General features: G+C 44.2%; 1 protein-coding gene and 1 non-coding gene across 2 annotated transcripts; both read right to left on the minus strand.

Moving 5' to 3' along the window:
* Positions 1–1,073: 1,073 nt before the first annotated feature.
* KPNA4 (karyopherin subunit alpha 4) lies at positions 1,074–20,889 on the minus strand. The gene is made up of 17 exons (XM_064385112.1): positions 20,694–20,889; positions 13,710–13,754; positions 12,994–13,083; positions 12,875–12,904; positions 12,743–12,795; positions 11,952–12,047; positions 11,765–11,850; positions 9,993–10,079; positions 9,020–9,189; positions 8,885–8,929; positions 7,878–8,009; positions 7,572–7,700; positions 6,135–6,239; positions 5,493–5,564; positions 4,721–4,883; positions 3,922–4,016; positions 1,074–2,961 (listed from the first exon to the last, which is right to left on the minus strand). Exons 1-17 carry the CDS (start codon positions 20,760–20,762, stop codon positions 2,863–2,865), a joined length of 1,566 nt encoding a protein of 521 aa, XP_064241182.1. The 5' UTR covers positions 20,763–20,889; the 3' UTR covers positions 1,074–2,862.
* Positions 6,965–7,237, minus strand: LOC135279042 (small Cajal body-specific RNA 7). Its single transcript, XR_010346395.1, has one exon. It is a non-coding gene; the product is annotated as a small Cajal body-specific RNA 7 (non-coding RNA).
* Positions 20,890–21,174: the final 285 nt, after the last annotated feature.

Genomic DNA, 21,174 nt, shown 5'->3' on the forward strand with positions numbered 1-21,174 from the left:
CCAGATCCTAAAATTCCAGAGCAGCTAATTGATTTTTTTTTTCCATTAAAATAAAAATTCCCACCTGGCACAGCTGATTTGTGGATTCATTTTTGTCCTTTTAATATTGTAAATATTTTTCTATTTGCTATCCTAAAATCAGATTAAAAGGTAATTTTCTACTCCAAAATACAGGATAATTTAAAATACATATAACATATAAATATAGATACAACACCCAAACTCATTGATCAGTATTCCCAGAGGCAATTCCCAAATTATTTCTGGTTTGTATCCCGAGATTCCCCAACAAATCCTCCTTTCCCCCACAATGCAATCAACGGCACCACCTCAAAATGCAAATTTTGGGAGAAAAGTCATGGCAAAAATCGGCTCCAGGTTCGGCGGGTGCCACCCTGTGGAGATCCTGGAATATTTCACATTCCCGGATTTTGGGGAAATACTGACAGGATCTGCTGTGGAACAGGGGAAGAGAATTTCCCTGGTAAAAACTCACCCCAAATCCACCAAAAAAGGGAAAAAGCTGGAACAGCACCAGCTCGAGGGAATTTTCTGCAGTTGTGATACCCAGGAAGTGCCCCCAAAAAAGCATTTTTTGGCATTAAATAGAGAGGTTTTGGGAATGTTTTGTTTTTAGGAAAAACAGAAGTTGTCACAAATACCTGTTCTCCTCTTACCCAACAAGAAAGGTTTGTAAAACAGCAATTTTCCACGAACATCCCCCACAAAGGTGTCTGAGGGTGAAAATTATCATTTACAGGTTAGAATTTTCCTCACAACATTGCAACTTCCAGAACAAGGATTTCATTTCCCTCCTCCATGGATTTCCCTCCATGAAAACAGCCCTGATTCATTTAGTGAATACACAGAGGTAATTCAGTAAAACTGAAATAAAATTGTTATTTTTTTAACATTTACAGCAAAATAACTCCACGCTTCCAGCCTGCAACACACATTTAACAGGTAAAAACCTCAACCCAGAGCCCTTAAAAGTCACTTTCTTCATATAATCTTTGTTTCATACTGAAAAATAAAAGTGAATATTCCATAAAGAAACAGGCAGAGGAGCAGAGTTGCAAGTTTTAATGTTTATTTCCCCAAGACAGCCTAGCCTGCACTCTACTTGGATAAATTCACAAGCTAGTTTTCCGCTGCTTCTAGTTTTAAACTTTTAACCATGTTTCTGATGACAAGGAATGCTGCAAAAATACTCTAGTCCAACAAAGAGTTATGATCACAAAATAATCTTTATCCATTCTACAGTGTTTCAGAATTACCAGCTGATTTGAAAACACAAGGTAGATATAGATGCTAATGGTGGCTAACCTGGGATGTTTTATTATAGCAAACTGTTGTTCATGCAACACTTGTGCTCAAAGGGGAAGGCACAGCATTTCCTACAATGAGCCACCTTATCAAGAGTTCAGTTTGTACAAATTTGTAACATCACCTTGAATTTAGTGTGCACGACCTCAAAACTGAGGCACTCCTCCAATTATAAAAACACTTGCATCCTTTTTGTGCAAGTTTTAAAAATACAAAGTTTTTTATTTTTTTTTTCTCTCTAAAGTGGCTCAAAATAGATTGTTCATGGCTGCCTACATCTAAGATAAAAAGAGTCTAAAACAATTGGATTAGGCATATTAAAGGTGTTCAAACCATGACTTGATTTGTACATCTATTCACACCTCTTTTTTTCGCTCTTTATTCAGCAGTACATATGCACCAAATTTCATTTTTAGACGTTTCCATATCATTTTCATAGAAAACAAAGTTTGAAAACAAGTAACATTGAAACACAGCACGGTATCCTACCACAACAGAAACATTTTGGTTACAGGACTCAACAAAATCTAAAAATGAACTATGCTGGAGATTACCACATGCAAAGGTCTTCATGTTATCTTTGAAAATGAAAAGGATGAGGTTTTATTACCACATTTTTACTGCTTTCTACTATTATGGCAACTTGTGTACTGCAACACAGTCTAGTTTGAAGGGAAATGGATGATTTTTTTTTTCTTGTTTGTTTGTTTTTCCATGCAAAAATCTACAAATTAGTTTTGATGATATGGAAAAGCTTTTCATAACATCAAACATTCATCTGGTGCAAATGCACAGGGAAGCCTTCCTGAAATTCTGACTTTACAAACAACTAAGAAGCCGTAACAGGAAAAAAGAAATGAAAAAGAACTGAAAGAAAAAAGAAGAGGGGGAAAAAAAAAAATAAAAAAAATAAAAAGGAGGAAAACACAGGCTGCAGGAGTAAACCAGAGTCTGCTGCTAAACCGGTCTTGGTGTGTCCAGTGTAAGTCGACACTTGTGAACTCATTGGGTGATTGGGTTTCCAGCCCCCGCAGGCGCTCGGCTCGCACTCACAGACACTCACAGGCACGCTCCCCGCGGCAGGCCCGGGCTGCCCGGGGCAGACACTCACTGCACGCTGGCCACTCACACGGGGCTGCAGAGCAAGGCCTGGCCTCCTCCCCCTGCTCTGGGCATCCTGCTCTCTGATGCTTACGAGGCTGATGATGAGAGTACTGCCATCGTCCCCCCGCCGCTCCGGGAGGTCGGTGTTCCTTCTCAGGCACTGAAGATCTGTGACCTGTAGCCCTTTTTCTTTGAACAATCTAAAGAAGCATTCAGTGTGAAGTTTGTCGTTACATTTTGCCACTCATTCTCACTCGCACCCACTCGCCATCTTGACTTCATTTGGGCTTTTCTGTGATTCCAAATGAAATCTTCACATTTACTTTCCCGATTTAATGCAGCAGCGGATCCCATGAGCCAAGATTGATGGATCAAACCTTTTTTTTTTTTTTATTCAGTGCTGCATTGTACCTAAACTTCCAAAATACCACTCTAAAACTGGAACCCTTCTGCTGGTACGTTGGCAGATGAATTGAAACCAAATGTTCCGCCTTGGATTGCTTCTGGAACAAGGCTTGGATCTTCATCAATCTGGAATGCAACGGGGACATCGTCAGCAGGGACACAACCAAACCTCCCTCCACAGCAGCTGGACAATCCCAAAAGCAGCTCTCTGTCCACCTCCTTGCACCCAGTCCTGCCATCCCTCCCCTAGTTTAGTGAGAGCACTAAAATGAAGTGATTTCAACCCAAATGTTTTAGTTGGTATTTGTCAGGGAGTGCTACATGGCACCCCATGTCACCCTCTTGGTGACACAACCATCTCTCCTGGAAAACCTTCTGGCAGCCTCAGAAACTGTCCCAGTCCTCAGGAGAGCACCAGCACCACTAAGCCAAGGAAGGACAGAGCCCAAACTGACACTGGATTAAATTCCAAGTCCAGCTGTAAATGCCAAAGTTGAGTTGCTAAACAAGACTTGGATCTTACTGCTCACATCCAAGTGAAATCCAGCAGAAAATAACCTTCCAAGTGCCAACAGGCCATGAATGCAGCTGAACCCAGCATTCCTGCAGTGCTCCAGGCAGCAGGAAACCCTCCCTGCAGGGCACAGGCTGCCAGGGCTGCCCTGGCCCTCTCTGCAGTGAACTTCCTGACTGGAAGTGCACACACACCAACCCTGCCTTTGATTTATGATCCACGCCTGAACTGGGAACAACGCTCCTGCTCAGCACATTCCACCCTGGAATTCTTCACATATTCCAACTACTTTGTCTCTTTAGCAGCAGCTCAGCCCTGGAGCCAGCAGGGAGCTTATCAAATGGGAAATGTCAAGCTGGGAGTTAAGGGAACTATTCACAGCCTGGGATTTAATCCCTAGAGATGAGGCTTAAATTAGGCATCAGATCTTCTTTAGATGCTTCATCACAGCAATGGCAGGAGGAGAGGAGGGTCACACAAGGGCTCCAACTCTTCCCTGAGCCCAGCCCTGCCTTTCTCCTGCAGGTTTGTAAATGAAAACCATGAGCCCACTGCAGGAAGTGCACACTCACATCATCTGAGGAGAAGAACTGGTCAATGATCTCATAAGCCAGTTTGTAGATGTCTTCATTTTCATGGTTTTGTAGCTGTTCAATTTTCTCCAGGCCTGCAACCAACACACAAGAGATCTCAGAACACCAAATTCAGGCCAAACCACTTCCAACAAAGAAATTAAAAATACATTGGGAATAGAGTTATGAGTGATCTGGTTATGAATAAAATGCTGTTAAACCCACCTGGCATATTTATATCTATTTTATACATATAAACACAAAAGTTGAGTACATAGATTTGGTATTTTAAGGATTATTCTACTCCATGTTAACAAATCCCAAAGTTTTTTACCTGTGCCCAAATTTACTATCACTTTTTTTTCATCCCTGAAAAGTTTCAGTCAACTTAAACCACAAAGAATGTGGAGAAAGTCTTAAAACCACGAGGAAATTAAAGTTATTACATGTTTACAACCACTGTATGTGGAATTATTTTTTCCAAGTTCACCTGGACATGACTTGTGCATGATTAAGGTAAGCACATCACCCCCACACTGACTAATTTAGTTTCTGTTAATTAGACTAATTTGTCTAATATGCAGACTGTTACAAAATTAGCACCTAATGAACTTTACTGCCATTATCCTGCTCCTCCCCATTTTAGGAAAAGCTGTGGATATTCACCTGATAGGCATGAAAAGGCTGCTTTAAAACAAGTTTACTTAAAATATCAATATAAAGTATCAATAAACCCAACACAAGCGGGATGCCAAAGCAGCAATCCCTGGAAAAGTTATTAAAATCTTGCTCCTCCTACCTCCACACTCTTCTATAAGATTGGCTATGGTTTCTGCTTCCTCTTCAGCCATTTTTAATATATTACTTAGTCCATCCAGAACCACTTGCACAACTTGTGCATCTTTTACTGTCAGCAAGTTGCAAAAGGGAGGAATTACGTTTTGTTGAATTAAGTAAGCCACCTGAGGGGGAAAAGCCAAGAGTTACAGCAGGAACGTGGCAGCAGCACAGCAAACACATCCCAGCAAGCCCAGACAGTCACTGCCACCCCCCAGCCCTGAGCACTCTGCAGTGGCCACCTCAGGAACCCCTTTTGGCACATTCAAAGGAAACATTTGGGTATAAACTACAAATAGATTTGAGGTTTACAACACCCCAGGAGCAAATACTGTCAATTTTTCAGTGTCAGATAAGGAGTTTCACCCTCACCTCTGGAGAGTGACAGCACCACCCCAACCCTGCCACAAATCTACTCTGGGCTTACAAGGGACTTGTGTCTCCTACTCATTTGTCCTTTTAATGATCACAGTCTCATGGTGTGGGGAAAAAAGGTAAAAAGAAATATGGAATGTTTGAGAACCCCATCAGAGCCTGACTGAAGTCACTCATCCCAACAGAGCTTGCACCAAACCCCAGGGATGCTCCTGGCCTCAGGGCACCCCAAAACAAGGGCAGGTCACTTAAATCCCATGAGGAGAAGGGAAAGTAACTGAACAGAGAAGGGACACAGACACCCAGAGCCCCAGCACCTCCCAAGAGGGAAATGGAAGTTTTCCCAAAGCTGGACTCACCTGGTCTTTTCTCCCACTGATTGTTAAGTTGCTTATTGCCCAAGCAGCTTCTTTCTGAGTCCCAAAATCCCCCTGGAAGCACAACCAGAGACAGGAAGAGTCATTCCAGGCTTTGTGCCAGCAGGATTCCCACAGAGCTGCATTTGTTACAGTCCCCTGTGCAAGGTGCCACTGTAGCAGTTTAGTGTGAGGTAACAAATAAATCCTGTTTGAGTCTCTGAGTTCATCCCTTCCCTACAGCCACCTCTGCAATTGATCTGCCAGGGAAGGAACTTTGTTTACACCAAGGCAAGCAAGAGCTGCAGCCCTGCACTGTGCCAGCCCTTATCTGCAGCTGTCACATCCTGTAGGCCAGCTGAGCCCAGGCTGATAAAGCTGTGATAAAGCCCTGCACACACTGCAGCTGGGCTGCTGCAGCAGCTCAGGGCTGGGATCACAGGGAAAAGTCTCCAATCTTTCCTCACAGATCAATAAATTGGTAATTAACAGAGCTATCTGTGACCAGCTCTGGGTTATTTGTCTTTTCCCTTAAATAATTCCCACATGCTTTTAGCTGTTCTTTCTGCACAGAGTGGTTTGGGAAGTCACTTTTAAAAGACACCAACAGGATTTGAAGCCCACCACCAATCCTTGGGATCTGACCTTATCTAGAAGATGGATTATCATTGGAACAAGGTTTGCATCTATTACTGCCTGAACTTGCTGCTGGTTTCCTGCAGTGATGTTAGATAGGAACCACACTGCTTCCTGCAAAATAAAACATCAGGAATTAATTCACAGAAAGATTCTACATCATTTATGTCCACTGCAACTGGGCAACCTGGAACACAAGCAGAGCTGAGTTCTTGCTGAGACAAACCAAAGGGACAATCTCACCTCAGGAGACTCCACAAGACTCCTCAGCCTCTCACTGTTACCAGCTTCAACCAAATACTTCAAATTAAAAGGAGAAATTATTTGGAGACAAAAATGAGCACTTCTGATCACTCCCAGCACTGCCAGTTGGCAGGTCTCAGCTGATGGCCTGGCAGAATCCTGTATTCCAGACAGGACAGTTCTTTACCTCCTTCCTAAGGACTCTTCTTAGCTTCAGGAAAATGCAGCACTTGGAATTAACACTTGATTTTTAACAATACTCTGAAGTTTGGCTCTTTATGCTCATTCTGTCCACAAGCCCAGGACTGTCCTCCCAGGCAAGCAAGAGCAGATCTCTTCCCCAGCAGCCCCTCCCCGAGTTAAACTCAGCCCTCACCTCCCTTTTAGAGTGGGAATCTAAACTTTCATCAAGAAGTAACAGTTTTCAATACAATTTTAGGTACATTCAGAGTACCAACCTTTTAAACCCTACAACTGATAGATTTCTCCCTTCCTAGAAACCTCCACCATTCAATTCCCTTCTCAGCCTCCCTGAGTGAGAACTCTTTAGCTGAGAATTTCAAAGGAAGCTTCAGCAGTGTTCATGCCTGACTCTCTGAGATCAGATCACAGGATCACAGGTGACCCTGGAGACGTTTGGGCTGCCTGGGGCTCTCCTGGTGGGCTTTTTTGGGGCTTTAATCACAGGCAGTGTTGCAGAGGGGCCCCGAGGTGCCCAACACGCCTCAGATGCACTCCTGGCTCAGCACTGCCATCAGTGCCCCCACGAGAGCCCCCACACACAGCCCCCACCCAGGCCCTGCCCCAGCTCCCCTCCTCACACACACTCCATCCAAACACACCCAATTATCTCCGTGTCATCACTTCTGAGAGAGTCAGGTTCATTCATTAAGGTGACATTTCACATGTTGAGAACTCCTACACAAACCAACAAGCAGACTTATATGAGAAAGCTTTGATTTCCTACAAACATTGATATTCCTGTCAAGCACAAGTCTGCAGCTCCTAAGAGACTTCCCTATGGATTAATTAATTAATCCATTACTATTAATTTCCAGAAAAAAAATCAGTGTTTGCTGAAATTTGCCACAAACTGGTGGAAGGAGCCCCTTACTCACATCTTTATGGCACTGCACAACGTGGAACCCCAGCTCGGCCAAACATAAAAGTTACCCATCAGGTAAAATCCCTGGTGCTGCTCACCTTATTAATTTTTTCTTTGGGATGTGTGAGAAGTGCTGGGAAGTGTGAGAGAGCCTCACAGTTGAGAACCACCTGTGTCTGCTCGTCGGTGCCGGTGACGATGTTCCCCACAGCTCTCAGCGCCGCCGTCTGCAAACAAAACATTTCCTTTCAAAACAACTTCCCAGCCAGCAAAAGGTGGCATGCAAATGCTGCAGCACACAGGAAAATTACATTTATTTATTTATTACGTTTCAGCTATAAAAAGGAAGCATTTTGTGCAGCAGCAGATTTTGGGGTCACTTGCTCCGTGCGATCCAAACTCACCTGGACTTTGACTTCCTGGTGGCTGAGGAGAGGGACCAGGTGAGGGACAATTCCAGAGTCTATCACCATCTGGATCTGCTCATTGCCAGCATCCGTGAGATAGGAGAGTGCCCAGACTGTATCTACCAATATCTGACAGGAGAAAACAGCAGCACAGGCACAGCTCCAAAATGATGCACATTCATGGATACACTGACAGTTCATTTCAATTAATGTCCGTGTGCATTCACGTGCAGGAAAGTCAGGGAATGTGAGCATTTAAACTGACAGCTGGCAAGAATATTGAGTGAATGTTGTTTCAGCTGACAGCTCTTGACTGGCTCACCAATACAGGAATTTCCAAAATTCAAATAAACTTAATTTCACCTCTTTAGAGGCAAGAAATTGAATCACATAATTACTATAGGAATGGCAAAGTTAATACAGACATTTTTTTGCAGAGCAATGTTGCCATCAACCCAGCTACAACTTCTTTAGGAAGCAAAGAATTTCAATCAAGAAGAATCAATCTCAAATTCTGATTTATGTTCAGACAAAAAGCTGACTCATTCCAAAATTTCAATGAAATTTTCCTCATTTACTTCACTTTTAAGTAACTATTTCATATTTAACACCTCAGAAGTTACAGCTAACCCTGACATTTGACATGTGCAGCAGACACCGATTTTTCTTTCATTCACACTGATTTCCATTACAAATTAAATTGCTAGGCACAAAAAATTCCTGTAGTTCTCTGTGAATGAATGCTCACAGAAATAAAAATAGAAAGCAGTTTCAGTTCTAAGTGCAGGGAAAGTACATGCAAATAAACACTTGCAAAGACAGAAACACCAGGGAAAAAACCATCACTATTTAAAAATAGCATCATTATTTTAAAAGAAGCAGCTAATAGATACCAAAGAATCCTGTCCTAATCAAAGGGAACATCACAGATTATAATTTTGTTTTATATTTCAGCTGAAAAAGGACAGCAGAAGCTGGAAGTGCCTTTAGCAGGGGTCACTCACATTTACATCCGTGTGGTGAATTAAAACGCAGAGCGCTGGCAGGATCTGGGGGGGAAAGAAACACCTGAGGGTTATTTTGGCAGCAGGCACACCCCAGCTGCAGCCCAGCCCTGCAGAGCCAAACCACCACCTCACCTCCTGGATGGTCTCCATGGGTGGAGGGGGGTCCTTGTGGCGGCACAGGTTGACCATGACCCAGGTGACGTTCCTGAGGAAGGTGATGGGGATGGAGGGGCTGATGAAGGACAGCAGGGGCTTCACCACGCCAAGGCTAATGACATAATCTCTACACTGGGGTCCATCACCTGTGGGACAGGCAGGGGGTTCAACAGAAAACAGCCCATTGTTGACACATTTGAACAGAAAACAGCTCAGCATTTACAGATTTTACCAGAAAACAGCCCATCATTTATAGATTTTACCAGAAAACATTCATCCCATCGTTTAGAAATTTTAACAAAAAACATCCATCCCAGCATTTAGAGATTTTACCAGAAAACATTCATCCCAGCATTTAGAGATTTTGCCAGAACACATCCCATGATTTAGAGATTTTGCCAGAACACATCCCAGATTTAGAGATTTTGCCAGAACACATCCCATGATTTAGAGATTTTGCCAGAACACATCCCATGATTTAGAGATTTTGCCAGAACACATCCCAGATTTAGAGATTTTGCCAGAACACATCCCAGATTTAGAGATTTATGGTGTTGGGTAAGGGAAAGGGATGGCAACACCAGATCACCAAGAACAGTGAGAGCACAACATATTCCTGAAGATTCCTTGATAAAATTTCCAAACAATAATGAAACATCCCCAGAGGGTGGTGGTGGTAGGAGTAATAATAATAATAATATTAATAATAAAACATCTCCAGAGATTGGTGGTGGCAGGAGTAATAATAATTAATAAAACATCCCCAGAAGTTGGTGGTGGCAGAGGTAATAATAATAATAATAATAATAATAAACATCCCCAGAGGGTGGTGCTGGCAGAAGTAACAACAACAACAATAGTACAACATCTCCAGAGATTGGTGGTGGCAGGAGTAACAATAATTAATAAAACATCCCCAGAGGGTGGTGGTGGCAGGAGGAAGACACACCTATGATATTTCCTAAAGCCCACACTGCTTGCTCACAGACATTTTGATGAGGTGAATGCAGCAGTCTCAGGAAAAGCGGCACAGCATCTGAAAGGTACAAAAAGAACCAGAGAAATGGTTAAAAATGCACCTCTAAAGAGCAAATAATGCACAGGATTAACTCTCACAGGAGACATTTTTCTCCTGTTAAGAACTGGCCAAAGCTTCACTAATTTCCCAGGTGATAGTAAAATAAAACACTGCAATGATTCTTCCTTTGCTGCATATTCTTACAGAGAATATTAAACCCCTGACATTTAATTTGTTTGCAAGTCTCAAGTTTACTGAAGCTTGTCAGGATCCAAATTTAGTTCCAGTTATTGAATTCAGAAATTCTCTGCTAAGTTATGCACCAGCCCCAAGTGCAAAGGAACACCAGAGACCAAACTCAGGCACCCCGAGGAAGCAACTGGAGAATGAGCAGGAATGGAGTGGGAATTAAGGAGTGGGAATGCAGGCAGAGGGCAGGAAAGAAATCCACATTTACATAATTGATCTTGTTTTATTCTCCCTCAGCACTGAGGTCTTGCTTACATAATAGCCCAGTCTGCAAGGAACTCATTTATTTCATAAATTTCAAGAGAAATTTGAAATTTTTAATTAGATTTTTTTCTTAATGTAAACCATGTGTTTGCTAGAGAAACAACTGATCAGCAGGATTCTAATTTCCTGCTAAATGAAGGTATTTACAGTGTCTGTATGCAAGGAGAAAAAACATCTCCAGCAAGCAGATTAACAATTTCTCATGGAAAAATGACAAAAAAGCATCATTGAAATTGAAATAAATCATAATTTTGTATGTCACAGCTATTAAATTGACTAACAGTGCAGTACAGACCAAGAGAAATCACTGAAAAAGTGCTTCATCCACTGATAAATTAGATTTAAAGTGCTCTATATCAGGGGTGGGATAGATTATCTACTAATTAGATTTCCCAAAGAAAACTCAGGTTGCAACTGGGAAAGGAAGAGGATGGAGAAAAAGATAAAAGTATTACCAAAGGTACATCCTGTGAGAGTGAAAATCAAATTATATCAAAGTTCACAGGCTCTTAACACCAAGTTTGCAGAAATAGAAGCAACTGATCTCGCAGCCAACATAATTTTAATGTATTTTTTCCTTAAATTTTAGGAAAAACTCCTTTCAAAATTTTAGGAAAAACTCATTTCACTGTATCTTTGATTCTTCAAAAAGCTCTGGTTTGTTCACTCAACTAAAAACCCTGCCCACTTAGTTCTGATTTAGCAACAGAAGCTCTGCTTCAGGACATGCCTGGAGCCCAGAACAAAGTTTGCTTTGCCTGGTAGCTCGGATTCCAACAACAATTCCTTCCCACGTTTCAGATGCCCCAAAATAGGAAGGACAGGTTTTGTACTTCAACTTAATTTTGGAAGAGTTCAGTGTCAGGCACCCTCTGGTCTATGAATATTCTCCTCTCTTCACAACAGGAAGATTTTCAGAGGGGTTGTTTGGCTTTATTCCAAGTTTTTTGGTGTTTTTTTTCAAGTTTGAAAACTGGAAGCCAGCAGGTATCAACTCTAAGATATTTTGAGTTTCCAGCTCACCATTAGGAAACCCAAGTGGGTTTAAACCCTGAGGAAATGAAGGCAAAACCAGGTGTGTGAGGTAAACCTGGCAGCAGCTCCTTCAGGAGCTTGAAGCACAAGCTGATCCCAACCTGATCCCACCCAAATGCCAGGTGGGGATGGAGCAGATCCCCCCGAGGACTCACTGGATTGAACTACAGCCTGGGTTTGCTCCGAGGTTCCAGAGGCAATGTTTGTCAGAGCCCACGCAGCTTCAAACTGTAAGGAAGGACTGCAGGCAAAGAAAAACCACAGTTGTTATCACTCACATCAGTGGCATGGCAGCTGAACAGCAAGAACTGGTGCAATATGTGGAGTTCTGGCAGTACTCACTTGTCATCTCTTTCAAGACAGTGCACTAAGATAGGTAATATTCCTGATTTTATTAGGTCGTCAATGGGTGGATTGCGGTCACTGGACAGCAGCTTCCTGCAGGAAAATGGACAAAAAAACCAAATTACAGACAAATCCTGCCTGGAAAGGAGCAGGGAGCTGTTTAATCCAACCTTTCCCTCAAAAGGAGTCAGTGCTGCCACTGGCAGGTCAGTAAAGGCTGCCTCTGAGTTTGGGAATCTCCAGTGGAACCCCAACAATCAAACTGCTCCTGCTGGCCTGGGAATTCCTTCCCAAGGGTTCCTCTCCTCCTCCCACAGGATTTGCTTCCTCCTCTTTAAGTGAAAATAATCCCCCAAAGTGAAATTACTGAGCCACTGGAAAAACAAAGCCATTCTATCCACTGGCCATTTCACTCCATGCTCTCTCCCCTCTGGAAGTTTTTCACCAGCCAGGAAAATAAGAGATGAGTTATTCAGCTCCAGCTCCTACAAAAGGAGACACCCAGCTCTTTCTGCACTTTAAAGGACTGTAAAATCTTTGTCTTGAAGTGTGTGTTTTACCCTGTGAGGAGCATCAAGCTTGCACCAAGATAAATCCAGGTATTTACATGTAAAGGAAATCCACACTACTTAAAAGGTCTGTGTATTTTGATTTCTTTAAAGTTCTATTTTCCTTTTAAAAATCTCTTCATTATTACAACTTCAGTTAAGCTAGAGCACATTTTCTGACATTAAAAGCATGATAAAATAACAATAAAATCAGGATATTTGAGCAAAGTGTGTTCTTACCTTGCTGCCTGCACAGCACTTAGCTGAATACCCTGGTTGTCACTCGAAGCATTCTAAAATAAGAGAAATTAGATTTTTCACACATCTGTCATCATACCATGAGGAATATTCAAACAATGTAATAGTTTTTACCTGTACTATTGCCTCCAAAGAAGTGTTTTGCTGGAAAACAGAGACAAGAAGCAGTTAGAAATTTGAACTCTTTTAAGAATGCAAAAGAAAGGAAGAAATTAATGCAAGTTAATTCTTACCACTCTGAAGTCCCCATCTATATCAGAATCCTCACAGATATCTTCATGGGGAACATTCCTTCTCTTTAGGAGATGCTCGTCTCTTTTGTTCTTAAAGAGAAAAATGATGGAATAACTTTAAAACTTGGATTTAGGGGGGTGAGGGTGTTAAGAAGGGAAGAGAAGCTTTCGTTTCAAACACTTAAATTTTCCAAAAAATAACTTGGAAAGGACTGCCCAGAGAAGCACATTTTGGGAATTCTTCCTAAAAAATCCTGCATCCAACTTGTGCTGGAAGCTTGATGTGCACAAATCCATCAAAATTCCAGTTTATTTCTCATCATTCCCAACAGGACACACCAATTCCCAGAGGTTTTCTGTTCAGCTCAGAAGGAAAATAATTCCAGTTGTGATTCCTTTTTTCCAACAATTCCAGTTTTACCTTCACACTCTTCCCCACTTAATTGTAAGGAAATAATTTTCTGCCTGCAGATGAGCAGGAACAGCTGATTTTCAAAGGAAAACCAAATCTTTAAAAACCTCTGGAAGTGCAAGGAGTCTCTTAAATTAGTTTACAAATACACTCCTGGTTTTCAGGACAAAAGTTGTGGAATTCCCATAACTTCAGAACTTTTGAGTCTTTAATGAAAACTCGTATTTTATCAGACTAACAAAGTCAAATCCTACTTGGTAACAATAATTTTATAAAATAAAATAAAAACTCTGGGTCATCTCACCTTTCTCAACTCCACGACAACTTCATTTCTTTGTCTTCTCATAGTCTGGAAAGAATAAAGAGAAAAAAAATTAGAATCTGAATTTACATCAATTTAAAAAGTTCTTGTACAACTATTTCAGTTCATGCACTTTAAACAGGACTTTTACACACAGGGTTTAATTTTCATTATAAAAGTAGACATCCTACAGGAAATGGAAATAACTACAATATTTCTGTTATTTCATACTAAAACATTCTCCTAAGTCTTCAAGTTGAGGAAAAAGGAATTAGGAATAAAACCATATTTTTCAAAGGGCAAAATGGAAAATCTAACAGCAAAATAACTTTATAAAGAAGCTCAAATTAAGAGACCCTGCAAGCAAAGCTGAGTTCCAGAGCTGTTATTTATAAATTAGAACCTTTGACATTCTAAAAGCAATTTTTTTTGGTCATTTTCTCTACAGCTGCCATTGACAGTACTCAGGGAAAAACATCAATTGTAAATATACATAAAATGGTTTATTGCTGCTTGTGCTACTGCAGTGAGAACAGAAATAAATCAGTCTGGAGTGATTTTATTTGAACACTTTGAACTTTGCAGCAAAATTCCAAACAATTCCATTTCTATTGTGCCAAGCCCAGGGAAAACTGGAAGTCCCCGAGCACAGGACAGAAGGCAAAGGAACCTCCTGAACAGTGAGGAGATCTGAAGATAAGCATTCAAACCTCACTTTCAAAGCATTTTTCTTCATTATTCTTATCAAAAAGAAGGTGCAGTTCATCAGATCAGATTTCAGTGGAGCACAACACTGCAGCTCCCCAGAGAAAAAGGTTAAGGACAGCAAAAAGTGGCAAAGCAGGGATGGCGCCCTGCTGCTCTGGGGGCAGAACTTTGCAGGGGCTGAGGGGAAAATCCAACCTTCCCCAGGGACAGATTCCTGCTCTGGAGAAGGCAAAGTGCCAGGAGCATTGCAGCAACCTGGGAGAGCCAGAACAGAGGAGCTGAGGCTTTTCTTCTTTTTGGAATATTTGTTTTGGTCCCACTCGATTGTCTGTGTGTCAGCAGCAGCTTTGCTGTGAGCAGCAGTGTCACCCTGGGGTCTGGGGAGAGCCATCCCTCTCCCAGGGCAGCTTTTGGGTGGGAATGCTGATTTTGCTGCCTGTGCTTTGTGAGATCCTCAGGGATCTCACAAATATCCCAGTCTGGGATCCCCCAGGACAATGGCTGCAGCTCTGAAGAGCAGAGGGAAGGCAGGAATCACTCCAGGGATGTTTCTCTGAGCTCCAGGAGAAGCTGATCCACTGCTGGATCCCACCCAGCACTTCCAGGCTTTGCAGATGCTTTGGGTACTCCAGGCTGCTGCTCTCAAATTCCCAGTGGAGTTTCTCCAAACTCCACTGATCTGGCATATCCCAGCTAAAATAATGTGAGGAAAGCCTCTGATGATCAGATTGCAGAGCTGTACCACGCCCCTGATGATCTCACAGGACTTTTAACACCTTCCCAAAGCACAGGCAGCAAAATCAACATTCCCACCCAAAAGCTGCCTGGGAGAGGGGTGGCTCTCCCCAGACCCAGGGGTGATGGCAAAGCTGCTGCTGACACAGAGAGAACCGAGTGGGACCAAAAAAATATTATAACAAAAAAGCCTCAGATGTGTCATTTAGAAAATTCTTAACTTAAAAAAATCCTATCTGCAGGTGATCAGACTTTAAAGGATCTCTGCTGGGACAAGAAGAATGTTCTCCCTCCTGTCAGGCCTTGCCTGAATTCCTGAATTCACAAAAGCCTTCACATGAAAGACAAGCCACCAGTGAAGTCACTCTGAAGCACGATTTACCACAGCCTGGCTCCACTAAAATCACTCTCTGTGTAAACAGTGTGTTGACAGAATAGTTACAGGTCAACCTGGCACTGCTCATCCTCCCAGGAGGAGGAAGAGCACAAATGAGAGCTGAAGTCAGCTCTGCCACGGGATTTCCCAGTGCCACCACCCCAGCTAGAGATGGAAGAGTCTGGAGAAAGTAAAATGCCAGGCAGAGGCAAGAGTGACTTGTGCAGCCTTTTGGAGAGCAGCTCAAAGAGAGATGAGGGATGGTGGTGTCCTGGCACTGGGCAAGGGTTCCTGCTGCTCTGGGGGAGATCTGAGCTGTGTGAATCAGCTCCCAGCACCACAGGAAACCACTCTGACCAGAAAGGGCTTCACAGCTGAGCTCAGAGAGGCCAGGCAAGGGCTCCAGCTGAAAACATGGCCCACTCTGTCAGGAATTCACGTGGCTCTCTCAGGCACTGGGTCCTGTTTGTCACTTGCCACATCAAAAATCAAATGATCCGATCTATTTCTGTCGGCCTGCGATGGCCACCCCTCCATCCTCCTTTTTTCAATTATATTTAGCTTCAGATTTCTCATAAGGGCTATTTCTGACCATTAGTCATGACTGAGCCCTTCAGCTTATCATTAAAATCTCGTGGCAGTGATGCCTGCAGGATCCTGGGACATTCTGAGGGGTTTTCGAGCAGCTGGGATGCACCAGCCCTTCCTAAACACACCTGGAATGGGACCCTGGAATGGGATCCTGGAATGGGACCCTGGAATGGGATCCTGGAATGGGATCCTGGAATGGGATCCTGGAATGGGATCCTGGAATGGGATCCTGGAATGGGATCCTGGAATGGGATCCCTTCCCTGAGCTCGGCCTGTGCTCACTCCTGGCTGGGGTGGGTTTTTTTTGCTGTTATAAAATGTTCCACTCCATTTCTACACCTCCAGCAGGGAGGTCTGAGAGCACAGGAGTAACTGTAGAACTTTGGCTGCTGCTCTCATCCCAGGGAATGGTTTCCAAGGGCACATTGTTTCTGCTGGGGAACTGCAAAGTCAACAGTTATTGTAAATAAAAAATGAGCTGCTTGTGCCATCCTTCCTTCCTTCCTGCCCAGGAAGTTGCTACCAGCACCAGTGTGGTCTGGGACTCCAAATAAAAACAAATCACACCCCACAGGGAACAGACACGTGAAAACAGACTATTTTTCCTCAGTTACAGTCAGTGATTCAGGTCCTCCTCCATCCATTATCCCCTCCTATACAAATCCTATCTCAATTCCAAAGTGGAGCAATGAAATCTGCTCTCAAGACCACTGACAAAAACGCTTTGGGATCATAAAGCCAACCCAAGATACCCCAGAAGTCACATCTCAGCAACTTCAGAATGAAAATGGGACTCAGTTCCAGATAAAAAAATAAAAATCAATATGACATTACATGTGCCACCAGGCCCATTTTTCCTGGAGAAGCTGTGCATGGCAGAGAAAATGCCTTAAACAAATATCTCAGTATCATTTCAAAGTGACAAGATGGATGAGCTTCACCACAGAACTCCAAGTCAGCTTAAAGAATCCTATTTTTATCTCACTGAGTGAAATTCCTGCTCTCCCTTCAGTTCTTCCATATTTAATCCCAAGCAGACTATTTTGTGTGGGATACAGAAAGGGTTGAAAAGCTTCAAAGTACCTGCAATATTCAATATATCTCACACCACCACCCTTCCCTCACTCCCCTGGAGCTTCCTTGGTGTTCTCAAAAAATACTGTGATTTTAAAAGTCCACTGAATGATGCTGGCAACCCTCAAAATCCTGACATTACTGATCTTCAAGCATCTTGATGCAATGGCTGCTCCAAAATTAGTTTTGAAGTGCTCTGCATCACGGAATTATCATCATTTCCCTTCATGCATCTCTCAATTGCAGAGCAGAAATCTCTATTTAACACCTCTCCTGTGCTGGCACTCTTCAAGCAATTCTTAATCTCCTGCCCAGCAACACAGGTGAGGCAGGGAGAAAAGATTCAGCAGATTGCTCCAGGATTTCCACAGAAATAAAATGCAGGAAATATTTTTTTATTTCATTAAAAAAACCCCTCTAAATGTCAGTCAGATTGCAATGCTGCAGCAGGCAACAATCACCAAGAGAAAATGAAATGTTCAATCACCAGGTGAAAGAAAATGAAGCAAATAAAACACCCCAAAACTCTGCAAACCCACCCAAATCAAGACCCCTAAATGCAGGGCTAAAAAGGCAATATTTAAACTCAATTTGCCCAAAAACTCTAGCACAGCCACTATGATCAGTTTGCACTTATCTGGCCTCTGTACAGTGAAGATCTGGTATTTAATTCCAAAACTGGGGTATTACCATGAAAAACCAAGGCTGGCTGGGTGTCAGCACAGCCATCCCCACAACCACCAGTAAAAACCAGCTCAACCCTTCTCATCCAAGGGGAAAAAAAAGCCCAAGTAAAACCTGTTCCTCACTGAAGACAAGATGAAAAAAGTCACCTTACCCCGCTCCCTAATGGATCAGTATTTGCATAATTTAATATCAGAGTCCAGATAAGCCCTTCTTCAAGTCAGACTTTGGGGCTGGAGGTTAAAAACTGGGCCACTTCTGCAGTTTTTAAGGCTCCTCTTTGTGCTGAACCAATTCTATTATTCCCCATAGCTCTAAAATCTTGAAAACCCTAAAAAAATGTGGCAAGCACTGACCAGATATCTTCACTTCCCCCCAGAGATGCTGCCCCAGCTCCAAATTACTGCTCCCCCACTATCAAAAACTTTATTACATCGTGTATTCCTTTGGGCAGGAGCAGAAACCAGGGACAGGACAAGGAATTCTTGGAGATTTCTGGTCCCAGTGAATCCCTCAATTCCCAGTGTCACCAGCAATCTGTCATTTCCAAACACATGGCAGCAATTATTTACAACGTGCCCGTGCAGGAAATGTTTACCCAAGACTTCAGCATATGAAGGAATTTTGTCAAACATCTTATGTAAAACAGGTGCTTGTGTTGGGGCTTGTTTTCTTTTTTCTCCTCTTTTTGCCAGGCCAGAATTTGTGTTTTTAGAAGCATATTGAGGGAAAGGAATCAAATAACTGGAGTATCCAAAAAAGTGAATAAATGTTTGGTACTTTAAGGGATAAAATGTAGGAAATTCCCTGATTTTGGTCAGAAATACAAGAACTTCCTGTGAATATGTAAAACCTGGAAGGCAAGGACAATGTGACAGGAACTGCAACTGTCAATGGACTGATGTGAGCACATGGAATTAAGAGATAACATTTTTAGGAAGTTTGCAATTCACAACATGGCAACCTTTCACAACCTCCAGAAATCTCTCCATTTGGAATTCACCAAAATTAGGGTGATTTCTCATTTCTCTAGGGGTAAACTGTCATGGAAAATTTTTTTAAAAAAAGATGGTTTTGTAAAAACAACCCAGGGCCAACGAGAATTTCAGTGCAGATAAAAAGGGGGAGGAGTGAAGGAGATAAAGATCAAATGTTGGCTTCCTCTGCCACATAAATACACAACTTTCTGCCCAACAGCCCTGCAAGCTGGGTTTTGGAGCTTGGCTGGGGTGGGCACCAGCAATTCCCCCAGCCTGATGCCCAGTGTGATGTGTAAGCAGTTAATGAGCAGCAGGGACAGCCAGAAGCCTGAGCTATTGTATGAAAAATAGCCCTGCACCGTGGTTATTTTAGGGAGCAGGCATGTGCTCCAGGATTTGCTGGATAAATGTCACTCTCTAAAATTTAACACGGCCCAGCAGTGGGTTTGGGCTGGGGAAAAAGGCATTTCAATGCTGCAGCAAATAATTTAAAAAAAAAAAAAAGATTGAAGAGCTTGGCTGCCTTCTGACACACTCCCACGTGGTGGTACCTGCGTGTCCATCTTGAACCTTCCCTACTTCAGCTCTTCTCCCTTAAAATGCTGCACCAAAGCACCTGAACTCCAGCCTGTGTCTGCTCAAGAATCCCATTTTTCACTGTAATGGCACATTCTGTGTGCAGCCCTAAAGATGCCCTCCTATAACTGCCTATTCAGTGGTAACAAAATTTATATAAAAATAAATTAGTATCTAAGGCAAGGGGTTACCTCACAACCCTGCCAGCAAACAGAGCAATTAATTACTCCCACTCCCAATATTTTTGCCAAAAGTTTGGATGTAACTGAACAATAAACTGTTTTATCAATTTAATTGGACAGGTTAAAAAGCCAGGTGTTACAGGCTTCTGGGAAACTCGGCTGATGTTGAAATTAATACAGGGAACATAAAGGAGTTTTTACTTTTGAAACATTGTAATGTCTCCTATATAAGACTGGAATATCATGGAAAACAGAAAGGAAAATTTGAGGCCAGCAAAAAGCAGCCATGAGAACACCAAAATCCTTATCCAGAACCCTGTACAGGCTGCTTTAAAATCCAACTGCATTCCAGGCCCAGTGCTTAAAGGTGACGATTGATACTTAGTTTTAAAATCTGACCATTTCCTAAGGAAACCCCGAGTTAATTATGTATCCTGCTGCGCTTAGGAAGCACCTTCACAGCTCGAATAATTGAGCCACCAAAAAGTTCAGGGCCTCTGTGCTACGAGCCGGAATTGCTTCTCAACTGTCTGAGCCGAAAACAGAAATATTAAAAAAAAAAGAAAAAAAAAAGAAAAGAAAAAAAAAGGGAGAGGCAGAGAGGGGGAATGTGGGTTTTTTTTAAAAGAAAAATAATCTTGCTATGAAAGTTAGGGCGTTATTTATTTCATGAGGTATCCTGGAGACACGCAGCAGAAACACCCAAGCGGGCCCTAATCCTGACTCAGGCTTTTAGGGGCTGCTCGCGGAGATGATCGCTCCGGCAGCGAGCCCACGGCGGGCCGGGGCCGCTGGGGCAGGGCCGGCCCGAGCCCCGCCGGCCGGCCGGGCGGGAGCAGCCGCGGCCGCGGCCGGGCCCGGGGGGCCGCGGAGCCCCGGGGCGGCACCGCGGGGCCCGGCCGCTGCCCCTCGCCCGGCGGGGCCCGGTTCCGGCCCATGGCCCCGGCCCTGCCCTGCCCCATGGGCCCGGGCCCGGCCGCGCCCGGCCCGCAGCGCGGCCTCGGCGCCTCCTTCCTCCCTCGCTCCCCGCCCGGCCGCGCCGCTCCCGCCTCCCCGCGGCTCAGGGCCCCGCCGCGCTCACCTCCAGGTCGCGGCCTTTGTTCTTGAAGTTCTTGAGCCGCTGGTTGTCCAGCTTCTCGTTGTCGGCCATGGCGGGGGCGGCCGGGGAGGAGCGCGGCCCCTCCGCCTCCGCCCGGGCCCGAGCGCGCCGGGGGCCCGGCGGGCCCGCTCGCGGCCTCGGCGGGCCGGGAAGGGCCGGGGCGAGGGGGCGCCGCTGGGGGCCGGCCGGGCGGGCGCGGCGCGGTGCGGAGCGGAGCGGAGGGCGGCGCGGCCCGGAGCGGGCGGTGCGCGGCGGGCCCGGGCCGGTCCCGGCGGTGCCGGTGCCGCCGAGCGGGGGAAGGGACGGGCCGAGCGACGCGGGGGGGCAGCGGGGCCAGCCTCGCTCTGGGCGCCGCCGCCCATTGGCCGCGCCGCGCGCGCCCCGCGGCCAATGGCGGCGGGGAGGGAGAGGGCGGGAGCGGTGACGCAGCGCGGGCGCGGGGATGGAAGGAGGGGCCGCCTCA

This window comes from Passer domesticus, chromosome 11, assembly GCF_036417665.1.
Source record: "Passer domesticus isolate bPasDom1 chromosome 11, bPasDom1.hap1, whole genome shotgun sequence".
NCBI classification, from domain to species: domain Eukaryota; kingdom Metazoa; phylum Chordata; class Aves; order Passeriformes; family Passeridae; genus Passer; species Passer domesticus.

Coding starts and splice junctions, on each gene's coding strand:
- KPNA4 (XM_064385112.1), bottom strand. CDS start 20,762: ATGGCCGACAACGAGAAGCTGGACAACCAGCGGCTCAAGAACTTCAAG. Junction 9,190..9,992: donor GGCTTTAGGAAATATCATAG/GTGTGTCTTCCT, acceptor CCTGTCCCACAG/GTGATGGACCCCAGTGTAGA. Junction 2,962..3,921: donor AGTTCTTCTCCTCAGATGAT/GTGAGTGTGCAC, acceptor GTTGCATTCCAG/ATTGATGAAGATCCAAGCCT.